This window comes from Molothrus ater, chromosome 6, assembly GCF_012460135.2.
Source record: "Molothrus ater isolate BHLD 08-10-18 breed brown headed cowbird chromosome 6, BPBGC_Mater_1.1, whole genome shotgun sequence".
Classification (NCBI taxonomy): domain Eukaryota; kingdom Metazoa; phylum Chordata; class Aves; order Passeriformes; family Icteridae; genus Molothrus; species Molothrus ater.
The window spans coordinates 15,137,036-15,149,381 of record NC_050483.2 but is presented as its reverse complement, the minus strand read 5'-3'; the positions used below and the strand labels follow the sequence as shown (position 1 = coordinate 15,149,381).

At 47.0% G+C, this 12,346-nt stretch overlaps 1 protein-coding gene across 1 annotated transcript in view; it reads left to right on the top strand.

Annotated features, from left to right (window-relative positions):
• SLC22A18 (solute carrier family 22 member 18) overlaps positions 1-12,346 on the top strand; it is a 58,242-nt gene that overhangs the window by 37,231 nt on the left and 8,665 nt on the right. The window contains exons 7-8 of the mRNA XM_036384489.1: positions 3,336-3,436; positions 11,806-11,907. Coding sequence (XP_036240382.1) covers positions 3,336-3,436; positions 11,806-11,907 — 203 coding nt within the window. The remainder of the gene's footprint in view (positions 1-3,335; positions 3,437-11,805; positions 11,908-12,346) is intronic.

Sequence of the window (12,346 nt, the reverse complement as noted above, 5' to 3'; positions counted from 1 at the left end):
GAAGGTTCACTTGAGGCTATAGCACTCCCACTACAGTGAGGAGTGATTAAAATCCTAGTGACTTCTCTTCTCTCTTCACTTCAGGTCACTGACCAAACTGCTGGCAGCTGAAAGGGGATCTGGCCATCCCTAATTCTCTGCAGCTCACAGCTGGAGGCTGAGCTCCTCATGAGCTCATTTACCTTTCATCCCCAGGCTGCAACTGTATAATTAATTAGATTGCCCAAATTACAGACCGTTTTCTATTTACTTTGTAAACAGATTTGTGATATACAGCAAAGAAAATCTTTTGTTCCTTATGGATCTCATTGTTGTCTAAAATTAGCTGGTTTGAGACCGAAAGAACCTCCCTGGGAGGGCTGCAGGGCTGGGAACCTCCTCCCTGTGTTGCATAAAAGCAGAGACATGGGCTCTGTGCCTCTTGCAGGAAAGGAGCTGCCAGGGATTGGAAGGCAGCAGACAGCTCCAGCACAGCCCAGTTACCTTCTCAGCCTGACCTGGGAAAAGAGAGCCTCACTGCATTGTGCTAGATAGAGGCAGAAAGAAAAACCAGAGGATAAAAATATCAAATGTAGCTCTCATTGACAAGAAATCACCAGGGCCTTGAAAATATTGATAAATAACTGCTTGTATGAATCTTTGGCTGCCTAATCCCTTTGGAAAATCTGGTTTCAGCATGATTGCTTTAGCACCTGCAGTCCCGTTTTTTAAAGGATTTTCTTTCACGTGTGGAACAGCGTTTTGCAGTGAGCCTTGGGGCTCTGCATCCCATCACATTTCCAGTCCAGCATAGGAGAGCTGTGATGAGCTCCCAGAGGCTGTGCTTGCCTTCTCACACCATCTTGCAGTAGGGATTGCTAAACTGGCCCTCCAAAACTACAGGCTGCTTTCAAACATGTCACTTTTTTTTTAAAAATAGGGTTTGCACTCCTGATTTTCCTTGGTGCTTTTTGTCGCCGTTACTGCATCTCACAAACCATTTCCCTGCTTTCTGCTGCATGACCTTTGTTATTCATCCCACTGATGCCAGGTTTTCTAAGGAAAAAAGTTGTTTTCACCCTTTTCATAGAACTCAAGGCAAGGTTTCTGAGGGTATTTTATGCCATTTTCCTTTTTTTTTTTTTTCACGTTGAGCCTGTCAGCATGGATGAGGTTTATCATTATTTATGTCCTGCACTCAGCTGGCCTGCAGCCTACCCAGCTGGGAACCTGCTGAGATCCTTGTGAGAAATGCTTGCTCCAATGAGCATAACATATTTTTTTAGTTCAACCTGAGGCTTGCCTTGTGGGTTTCATCAAGAAATGTGCTACCAGTGGGAGAGACCTACCTTAGTTTCTGAGAGAAGAGGGGCAAGGGGGTCTCCCTCCTCCAGGTGGCTTTAAGGGACCCTGCAGGCACAGGGGGTGACACCCATCTGAAAATGAGACCTTTGCACCTCCAGGGGAGCTGTGCAATGTGTAATTCTAATTAAAGAGCACAGCCTATTCCCCTACTCAGAAAGAAAGCAGCTTGTTTGGAGGAGAAAGATCCAAATCTGTCTTAACTGGATGAGGGACTTGGGAGAGGAGCTGTAGAAGCTGGAGCACAGTACCAAGACGAGGCACCAGGTATGTAGGGAGGCCAAGCCCCTCCTAGGTGGTCCCTGCAGAGGGGTGCAGGATGAAGGGCGAGCTCCTGCTTCCATCTGATCTTCCTACAAGTGAAACCAAGTGTGGTTTTTCTTTCATTTCGTCACGTGTGCCTTTTATAAATATGTGCAGCCCTGTTGCCTGATTTGGCTGTCGTGAGTAAATACTGGTATTTGCATGTTACCTTAAGCTGGCTTGAACTGAGAGCAATTTCAAAGTAACTGGATAAGAGCTGTGTGCTCTCCGTGGAGGGGTGTGGTGAAGCCATAGGTCTTCATGAGCCCCAGCTCCCAGGCACCTTCTCCACACAGTTGGAGAGCAGAAGAGCAGGGGGCCCTTCCTGCCCCCCATCCCTCTCTCCCAGCCCCATGGAGCCAGCTGGGGTGCAGCTGCTCCTGTTAAGGGGGAGGACGTGTCTCCGGTGGGGTTCAGGAAGGCTTTGTGGCAGGTCCTGGGATGGGAGGGTGGTGCTCCCTCCAGGCAAAGGCTTGGGGAGCCTGGAGGCAGGTCCTTGTTGCTGCAGGTGCTGCACTGGTGGTGCTGGGGTTGGGCTGCTGGATGCAGTGGAGTTGTTCTTGTTCCTTAGGAAGTGAATCCTTCCAGCAATCTGGAATCACCCTCTTCATCCTTCCAGGGGAAGCTGGCAAATCCTCCCCATGCATGTCACTTTGCCAGGCCACCAGCTGTCTTCTCAGTGCTCACACATTGCCTCCTGCATTCTGGTTTTTGCAGGAAGGAGAGGAACAAGGCTCCCTTTTAACCCAGTCTTTATAACTCAGAGGATCTTACCAGGAAATGCAGGACTGCTAAAAGTCATCTGGCCTCTCCTTTCCTGGAAGGATCAGTGATCTCTGACAGGCACATCGTGGGGTTCTTCACACACCGAGAGCCCCAATTTCCTACTGTCTTGGTCCATCTCAGGTGCACAAGACAGTAGGGGAAGCAGCAAACTCTTACCCCACACCACACTTGAAGTGCAGTGTTTTGACATCATATTTTTAATTTGATGGCTCTCTCTGTAAGACTGGGAGCATGTGCAAGCCTGCCTGTATTTGTGTATGTTTGGCAGTGGGGAAAACACACACTATTGTATTTCCATTTGAGATTGAGTGGATGTTCTCTGTTACACTTTCCAGAAATTGCCTCAATTGCAAAGCAGACCTGGTCTGTGCTCTTTCTGCCCATACTTTCCTGACTGCTAGTGTTGACATTGCTATCATTGTCCTCACAAGAGATGTTTCACGTGCCCCAGACATTGTTGCTGAGGTGTGCAGTGAAACCACTGCATTTTGGCTGATGTCACTGGGCTGCTCCCCACAGTGAATATCTGAAGTCAGGCAAAAGGGGTGAGGAATCCAATCAGATTATTTTTATGGTTACAGTCTTGTCTGAACAAATGTTTTCTTGCTGTCTTAATGGTTAGCCTGGCATCAGTGATACAAATATTTACCAGTTTATAATTAACAGCTGAAACTACAGCCTACATAGTCACATTACTTAAAGATGAAAGTAAGGGGATAAAAAAGTTAACATTTAAAGATTAAATTACTACAATGACTTTGAATAGGATTGTGCTCATGTTTATACCCAGTGCTGGCAAACCCAGGGAGAGCTACTAACTTGGACTGGCGGGGATTGGGAGCAGGGTTTGGGCTGTTACATGCACTGCAAGTGTATTGATGTACTCTTTGCATTAACCCTCCCAGGTTTGTTCATGATTATGTTTTCCATCATCTCTATGGATTTCTTTGGCTTGGAAGCAGTGGAGTCTGGATATCTGATGTCATATTTTGGTGTCCTTCAAATGGTAAGTGAAGTGCAAGTCCCCCTCTTGGACAGATTAGCTTGCCACACTGCTACCTAATTCACTACCTTCTGGGACACATGCTCTTCCAAATCCAGGTGCATTATTGGCAGGCAAATCCTAGCTCTGCCATATGGCATTTAGCTTCAAAAAGAGAAGCGACTCCAAATTTATTCTGTTCCTTGAAATGGGAAGAAATTGGAGCAAGGAGTATCCTGAAAGCTTTCTTCCCCTTATCCCTCTCTGTGGATCTTTAAGCTGTGGAGCTAAAATTTCCTTGGACTGATATGTCCTGGGTTTTGTAACAAAACTTACATTGAAGCTAAAGTGCCTTGGCTGAGGTTTTTCCTGGTGCAGGTTAGTTGATTTGCATTTGTATAGTAGCACCCTGTATACTCAGGAAAGCAGACAACCTTACTGGTGTTTTCACTGAAGATCCCTTCAGCGTAGAAGAACTTGTTTCTGCTGCATGGAAACAAGCACAGCAAGCTTGTGATTCCCAAAAAAGAAAAAAAAAAACAAAACCAAAGCACAGAAAGGCGGGTGACAGAACATGGTTAGGAGGCTACCAAAATGGGTAAAAGGGAAAAAAGTCAGCTGAATTAGGCAGTAATAAGGTCAAAAATGTGCAGTGTTGTATTATACCAGAATGTTCCTTTTGGAGGAAGAGGCTTAATAATTTTGCAGAAAGAGCAGCAGATGGTTATAACCAAGCCCCAAGGTAGGAATGCAAGTTAAGCAATATCCTGAAGGAGAGTGGTCTTGTTATTAAATCCTCTTCATTTCCTGGGTATTGCCAAAGAGTTCCTGTGGGAGCTTCTCATTTGGGGAATGGCAGGTCAAGCTGCTTCCTTTGTGATTTGGATTTGACATGGTGTTGCCAGTCACTTGGGCTCTGGCCTGCTCTCACCAAACCTTGGTAGAGCAGCAGACAGGCATGGCTGTACATCAGCAGCTGGATTCTGCAGGGTAAACTGCCTGGAGCTGAGCAGATGGTGCCTTTGCCATGTCCCTCCTGTGAGGGTGGCTTTGGAATAGCTGTCTCTTGCTCCTGTGAACATCTCCAACCTGCTGAATGCAGTCCCATTCAGCCTCTTTGGGAAGAAGACCAGTTTGCCAGTGCACAAGCAAGCTTCTGACCCACACTCCACTGCTTTCAGAGGCTTTCCCTATGTTAGCCTTGTATGCTGCCTCCTAGACCAGGACCTGCAGGAATCACTCAGGTTTAGAGGGGCCAAGTCAGTGTCCCATATCTTCTTCCCCATTTGAATGCAGAAGGACTCCCTGAAGCTGGGCTTTTAACTTTAGACATACCACTTAAACCCCTGTTACCTAGGCAGAAATTCGATCTGGAGTTGCAGCATGGCTGTGGTGTGCTTGTTTAGAGTGGGTAAGGTGGGCAGCAATTGCTCTTGTGGCTAGATGGAGCCTGGACTCCACTGCTAGGTCCAGGATTTCTGTCTTGAGGACACTGCTGTTATGTCTGGAATATCTGTCTGCCTTCAGTGCCATTGTTCCCCAGGTTAGTTTGGTTGAAACTGCTGTAGATAAGGTCAGCTCCTCTGCCCTGCTGGGGCACCCCACACAGAGACAGCCCTGGAAGATATGGGAATTACAGCATCCACTCTGCTTCCTCATGGATGGTCAGATGCCAGGGCTAACCAGGGACCTGACCCTTCCCAGAGTCACAAAGTTTCGTCCCACAGAGGCCAATCATTCCTATTGCCACAATCCAAGCCAGCAGGGCCCTGCAGGCTCAGGTGCAGCATCTGCTTTGCTGGGGAGTCTTTGCCTTGGGACTTTTGGCACAGAAACTGGTTTTTATCAGCCGGGCAGTTTTCTTTCATACATCCATGCAGTTTCTATCCATACAGCTAAGCCTGTCCTACAGTGGCAGTCCAAACTCTACTCTGGTTTATGCAGGACAAGATCCTCAACTGGACCAAACTGAACTCTCACTCTCTAGCTTTTAAATTATTGTAAAACGTTAGAATTCATGTCTTTACTTTCAGGTATCTGTCTAGAACCACCCAAAGATATCTCTTGTGGATGGTTCTGGGTTAATGTTTCATGGCTGTTTTCTGTTTGGGTTGCAGGGAATAGAGGTGTGCTGGCTCTGTCCTGCTGAGCCCCAGAGTTGCCCAAGCTGGCATTTCAGATGCATTTGTTTCTGCTTTACAGTGAATTGATACTGCTGAGATACAAATGCAGATTAGGGTGCAAGTGAATTCCACCAGTCTGGATAGGTGAATGATGATTAATATCTGCTGACTGGCTTCCCCACTTCACTGAGTAAATGACAGCTTTATTCATGAGGAATACAATGTAATTTTCAGTCAATTTCATCAGCCAGATACTCAGCTTTGATTTTTTTTTTTTTTTACTCTTTAGTTTGCCCTTCTGTAAATCATTTCCCATCCTCTTGGACTTGCCCTGAGCCCTTCTGTTAGAGGAAACCTGTCCCCATGTTTGCATCTCTTCCTGGACTTGAAAAAGATGGTGTTTAAGGACTTTTATAGCTGGAAGGGGACATTAAAGAAATTAAGGGGGAAATTATTTCTTTTGTGTTATTGTAGTTTATTAAATTAAATATTCTCAAAACTTACATATTCCTCTTACAGAAGGCAATGTTGCAGCTCCCTTTCCCAGCCTGATCAGCAATCCCAGGATGACTCAAATAGTGATGGTGTCTTCCTGCCTTCCTCTCCCACCCCAAGGATATTATGCTCCAATTGCTTAATCTAGTTTTTCAGCTTCCCAACCTCATTTGACCTGCTGTGGTGAGAAGTGGCCAATGCACTGTAAGAATCTGTTTCTCCTCATCCCTCTCATTCAAGCCAGCTAAGAGTACCTAGAGAGGAGATTTTGAGAGGCTTTGAGTCAGTCCACCTAATTTTAAGTAGGCAACTCAAGTTCTTTGCCATTGCTATCCCAAACAGCTCTTTGCATGGGGACTCAGCACAGAAACACAGACCCTTGAGATGGAGGATGTTAGTTTAGACACCATCAATTCCTCCACCCTTTGCAGATGGAGGATGTTAGTTTAGTCACCACCAATTCAGGCATCACTGAGGGATCCCATACAGAGCTCCTCAGCCTCACCTCATCCTGTGGTGAGCATCATCCAACAGCAGGGGATATGGGAAAGTGTGGGCAGGGTGAAGTGCAGTGCGGGTGGGAAGGGGGCTCATGTCTGGGTCAGGACACAGCCAGGCAAGGTCAGAAAAGGGGGGGGTGGGAAGGCAGTGAGACAGCATTGAGACAAGAACTGTCTGATGAGGAAACAGAGCTGTGGCTTGGAAAATGGAATATGACTGAGGCTGGAATGGACTGCTGAGGAAATGAAAGTAGCACATGGGGGTAATTCAAGCAATCCAGGTCTCTGCAGTGATTCTTGAAGCACCCTGAAAGTGTGGGGCTGTCTGATGAGCTGGGACTGTGCCAGGTGAAGAGAAGTCATGTGGGAGATAACGAAATGAGGAGAGGAGGGCAGACAGCAGGAGAGCTGCCTCTGCACCAGCTGCCTCTGCACCACTGCAGAGATTCCCTTGCTCATGATGTGCTTGAAGCATCTTTATCTGATCACTGGTAGGTCTCCAGGCAAGAGTTATGAGAGCCCGTCAGGGACACAATCCCTCTGTCCTCCAGGGCTGGGCTTCCAGAGCCCTCTCATCTGAGAAGCCAATGCAAATGAGATTTCCCTCATAGTGAATGCCTGGCAGTGTGAAATGCCATTCAATCTCCCTCCAGATAATAATTAATTTCATAATGGTTTAAAATAATATCATTTTGAGTAATGGGCAGAAATGAACCTAGACTCTTTTTTTTTTTTTTTTGAGTTTGCAAGTGTGATAGCATGGACACCTTCCAGGTGTAGTATGTGGCTTGGAAAATGCTGCTGGAGGATTAGGCAAGTGAAATACCTGGAGTCCCCAATTGATATCTGAAGTCACATCTGATGCTTAGATTTCAAACCATGGGAGGGGGTGGGGAAACTTTCCTTTAAGAACTTTTTCTCAAAAAAAAACCAACCCAAAGCAAAATGCACCAAACAAAACTCTGGGTGGGACAAAGGGGTAGATATTTATAACCCTGAGGATCAAGAAATCATAAGACATCTGTTCTATTTACTGCATTTAAATTTGTATTGTTATACAAACTCCACCTCTAGCTGTGCAGCTTCTGGAGGGACAAGTTGGTACGGAGTGATCCTGAAAAGATGAGAGAGATTCCTGGAGGAGAGATTTACATTGCGTATCATCTTATCACCAGTCTGTCCCTCTCGCTTTTTTTTTTTTCTCCCTACACAGCAAAAGAGATGATTAAAGAGCCGGGGATTTAATTACAGCCAGGTATGCCTAGGGGGAAAACCCACTTAGTGAAAGGACCTTGCAACAACAAACAGAAAGTTCTCCAGTTTCCTCGCTTTGAAGGATTTATATCTGTGCAGGGGGGTGGGTTGGAGGGGGAAAGAAAGCGATTAGGCTGGAGTTTGCAAAACACACCATCCTCTTCCCCCTGCTTGGCAAAGTGCTGCCTTCAGCAGTTTGGTCCTCACCATCATCCCTCCTTCCAGTCCCACCGCCCTCCTGCTCCTCCACAGCACCTGAACGACTCAAGCAATTATGGCTGTGTCAGTAAAGCGAAGCCCCTTTCCCCCAGCATGGGCTTTGCAGCACGTTCAGCCCCTGGACTGTGCTGACCCTCGAGCCCTGCCCCAGCAGGTCCCTCCCCCGCCAGGCTGGCCTGGGAACTGCCAGCCGGCACAATTTCAAAGGCGAGATACGGGTCCAGGGCGTGGGAGGCAGCTTCTGATGTGAATCATGCTATCTGTGCAGGGATGGGGCCCTGCATCTCCTCTGTGAGGCTGTACCAGCTTATCTGGCCTGCTGTGTCTGCCTCTCCGACCTTCTCACAGCTTTCCATTTCCAAGCTGGCAGGTGAAAGGGAAATCATTTTGTTGCTGGGCTCTGTCAAGCTTTGAATTGGTGCTGATGGAGGAATCTTTATCAACAGTCCCACGTCCTCTGAGATCAGAGGAGCAGCTGAGCATCTGCACAACTCCTCTGACCTCCACAGGTGAGGTCAGCTTCTTGCAGGTGCCAGTCAGCTCAGCAGCAGCCCTGTGCAGCAAGGCTGGGGCTTCAAAAGTCTTCCAAAGACTAGCACCTTGGACTTTCAAATACAATCTTTTCCATCCTGCAAGAAGGGGTTCCTGAAATTTGTTAGAGGTTAACAGTCAAATGGGTAATTGGCCTTTCTGTGCAAATGGGAGCAGCTGTTTTCTCAGAAACCAAAAGCAGTGATAGAGGCAAGAGAGTATTTTTCCATGTGATTTGCTGGACTAGTGTAACAAATCCCCAGCTTGCTGAATGCAGAAAATGATGAACAGAGATTTGGCTGTTCTTATGCATCTATTGGGAGACTTATTTGCCTTTAAAGAAGGAGAGGGGGGCGGAAAAAAAGATGAGTTGATTTTTCCTGTGACATATGTACACAGCCACAGGCAGTGCCTGTTATTTCACTTGCAAACAATTTCCTCTCTCTTTTGTTTATTGATGGCAGAAGGCATTCCAGCCAGGTACACTGGCTCTTCCCCGACTTCAAAGGAGGTCAGGTTACAAAGGCAAGCACCATCCAGGCAAAATGAAATGCAGGAGGGTAAGGCCCATTGCAGTCGATCTCAAGGGGAGTTTATGTGCAAGGAAAAAGCCCAGAACACACCAGTAAGAAAAAAAAAAAAAAGAATAAATTCCATTGATCAGCTACCAGAGCTTGTCCATGGGAGTGGTGATGGCCAAGTCACCTGGGATGTCCCTGCTACCTTCTGGTAAACCAGCAGCACATGTCCAAAATCTTACATGGGAGAGTGCACATGAGCCTCCTTTCACCTCCCTAGATGTGCAGCTCATGCCAGCCCAGGAGCTCTGCACTCAGGGAAAATTTCAGGCTGGAAGTAATGGGTTTTCAGGTCTAAATTCAGACAGGAAAGTGAGGTCAGACTTACTGGTGACTGGAAATATTATCTAGTGCCTAAATCAAGGCTCTGTGTCCAAAATCAGGATGATGTGCCTTGCCTGCCTGGGCTTCATGGCTGGATCAGCAGTGCCCTTGCTGGGGAGGAAGGCAGGCAGCCCAGACAGCCTGCGGGGGGGGGACTGCCAACCTAAGAATTGCTGCCCAGCCCCAAGGGGAAAGCAGGTGACTTGGGCTCATTCTTGCCCTTGGAAATAGTCCCCTTGCCAAGCTGGTTGATTCAGCAGTGATGTTTTACCTTGAGCTTTTTATTGCCACAGTCCAAGTGGTGGGAAAGCCCATGGGGGATGGCAGCATTGGCACGAGGACTATCCCTCTGCTCTGCTGACTCTTGAGGACAGCTCATTCTGCACATCTCCAGCTCCTGCCAGCTCAGAGCCTGTCTCTGCTGCAGTGCTGCTTGTTGCCTTCACACAGGGGCTCGTGTGCAGTGATGGCAGTGGTTTTGGGAATGCCGCTCCCATGGCCATCAGAGCAGGGACGTTGCTGATGCTATACCCTAATGACTCAAGGAAGGGCAGGGACTGGGCTGTGCCTGCACGGTGTATCCCAATAAAATATGCCATTCAAGTCTGGGCAAATTGGGAAATGTTTCCTTTCCTCCAATGGCTCAGCAGAGCTGAACTGGGGCTCGGTGATGCCACCCTTGAGTCAATCTGTGCCCTGTAACAAGGCTCAGCCCCCATTCCATGTGACTCAGCACAGCCCCAGATGTAGGAGGGACTGGGAAGTTGCAAAAAGTTAATGATGATTCTCCCTTTTTGGAGCACTCAGCTTAATGGAGCGTCACTCAGTGGTTTCCCCACCCAAGCCCGGAGTAGGAGCTGCTGGGGCTGGTATCAGCCTCCTCTCATGGCAGGGCTTTTGGTCAGGATGATTCAGGTCACCCTAGGCATTGTCCAAGCCTCGTGCCACAGCAGGTCCTCCTGTCCCAGAGGCAGCTTGACAGGTGACATGACCCAGGAAGGACACACAGAGCCCATGCCAGTGGCACGTGGCAGCTGGGCACACGTGAGCCAAGCTCTCAAGCCCTGGCCAAAGGCAGGGACAATGACAAAAAAGGAGCCTTCTTGGTGTGATGTGCCCTCGTGTCAAAAATCCTTTGTGATCTGAAGCAAAGTGAAGGGTTGAATTTTGATGGTTTTCCATTCAGTTGTATGTTGTTGGAAATATATTAATTTTGTAGCTATTGTTCTTTATGTCAACTTCATTTTCACTCTATTGCTATTTGCCCTTTTTTTTTTTGACTGGTTATTATAGATTAACATATCTTTTCTGTTTAATAACTTACTTTCTCATTTATTTTGCACTCATTTCCTTTCAGCTGACTTTGGATTTCTGCCTAAGGACTAACAAAATAAGGCTGAGTGTAGTGTAGTGTCATTCCTGGTCCAAACGGACCACTGAAGTTTTCTCCAGGTTGGACTGCCACAGAAGTAAAGTGAAACAAAGCATTTTGAACTAGAGCTCTTCTTTCAAGTCAGAGGGGTTTTCATTTGGATCAAACAAACCCTTTCAAGGCAGGGGAAACTCAGTAGATCCCTATCAGTCCCTTCCCTGTATTGTAGTCAGTCAGACTGTTTAACCATGATCTCTTCCAGCCTCTCTCATGTCTACTTGGGCCAGGATCACCTGAAGTATGGGAGATGCTGAACAGATAAATAAAAGAGGGAATCTGTGCTCTGCAAAGTGCTGGAAAAGTAAAATAATATCTGGGACTTTAATATTTTGCTCTTCCTTCCCTCCCCCTCCCCCCCAGTTTTTGTTTAAAATCTGTAGAACCAGTTCCCCATCCTTTACATCTGCGTGTACTGCTGGGACTGGATATTAGCATCTCCGTCATACTTGTTTCCTGCCTAAAAATGATGAACCACCCAATTTGTATATTTATAGTTTAAAATAATGGCAAGAGAAGGTACAGACTTACTGGTGATTTTCCTCCTTTGCTTACAAACGTGCAGTTTTTCTTTGAGAGGTCCTGCCAAGAATGAAGACCGTAACATTGACTGTATTTCACAAACACATCACAAGTTGTATCTGCAAGCCTTTTTAGAAAGTTTCAGTCACTGCTGCTGAGTAGGCAGTGATGGTAAATTCAGGCATGCACTCTGAGTAAAACTTCCAGCTGATGGGATGGATCTCTCTCTAGAAAGCAAAACACTTGAAATAATGGATCACACCTTCCAGTCATTTACTGTGGCAGTGAGGTCCTTCTTTGTCAGAGAAACCCTGATGGAAGAACCTGTTTGCTTGAAGAAAGTAGCAATTCTCTTTTGAGTTTGTTTAAATTATTATATTATATCAGGCTTAATGGTGCTTATGTGTTTCTTTGCCAGGTTGTCCAGGGTTTGGTGGTTGGGAATCTTGCTAGTCGCTGCTCAGAGATGACCCTGCTCAGACTCAGCGTCTTCGTCTTTGCTTGTGTGGGCCTGGGCATGGTAAGTGGGGTGGGAAATCACCCACAATGCCTTTAATGCCTTTAATATCATCACAAGCAGTGACACAAGGTCTGTGAGACCTGGCTGCGAGCTCTGCCGCTGGAAATGCCACCTCTGGCTCTCTTGGGTGGTCTTCAGGGCAGGGAGAACCAGCTCTGCTGGGCCTCTGCACAAACAGAGCCGCGCTCGACGTCAGCATTGCGCCAAGCCGTGATAAAGAGCCGTGTGAGTAATAGTGATGGGGATTAAAAACTGTATTAATCTTGCACAGAAACTCACTACGTCCCTCCTGAGTCACCGGATTTGCACAGAAATCCTGGCCTGGTCTTGTCAGCAACTGCATTTCCTGGACTACCCAGAAAGTAAATGAAGATTATGGTGGGGAAAAATCATTGCAGTTGTATATTGCAGTGAGACAGCAGAGGTTGTGCACTCACCT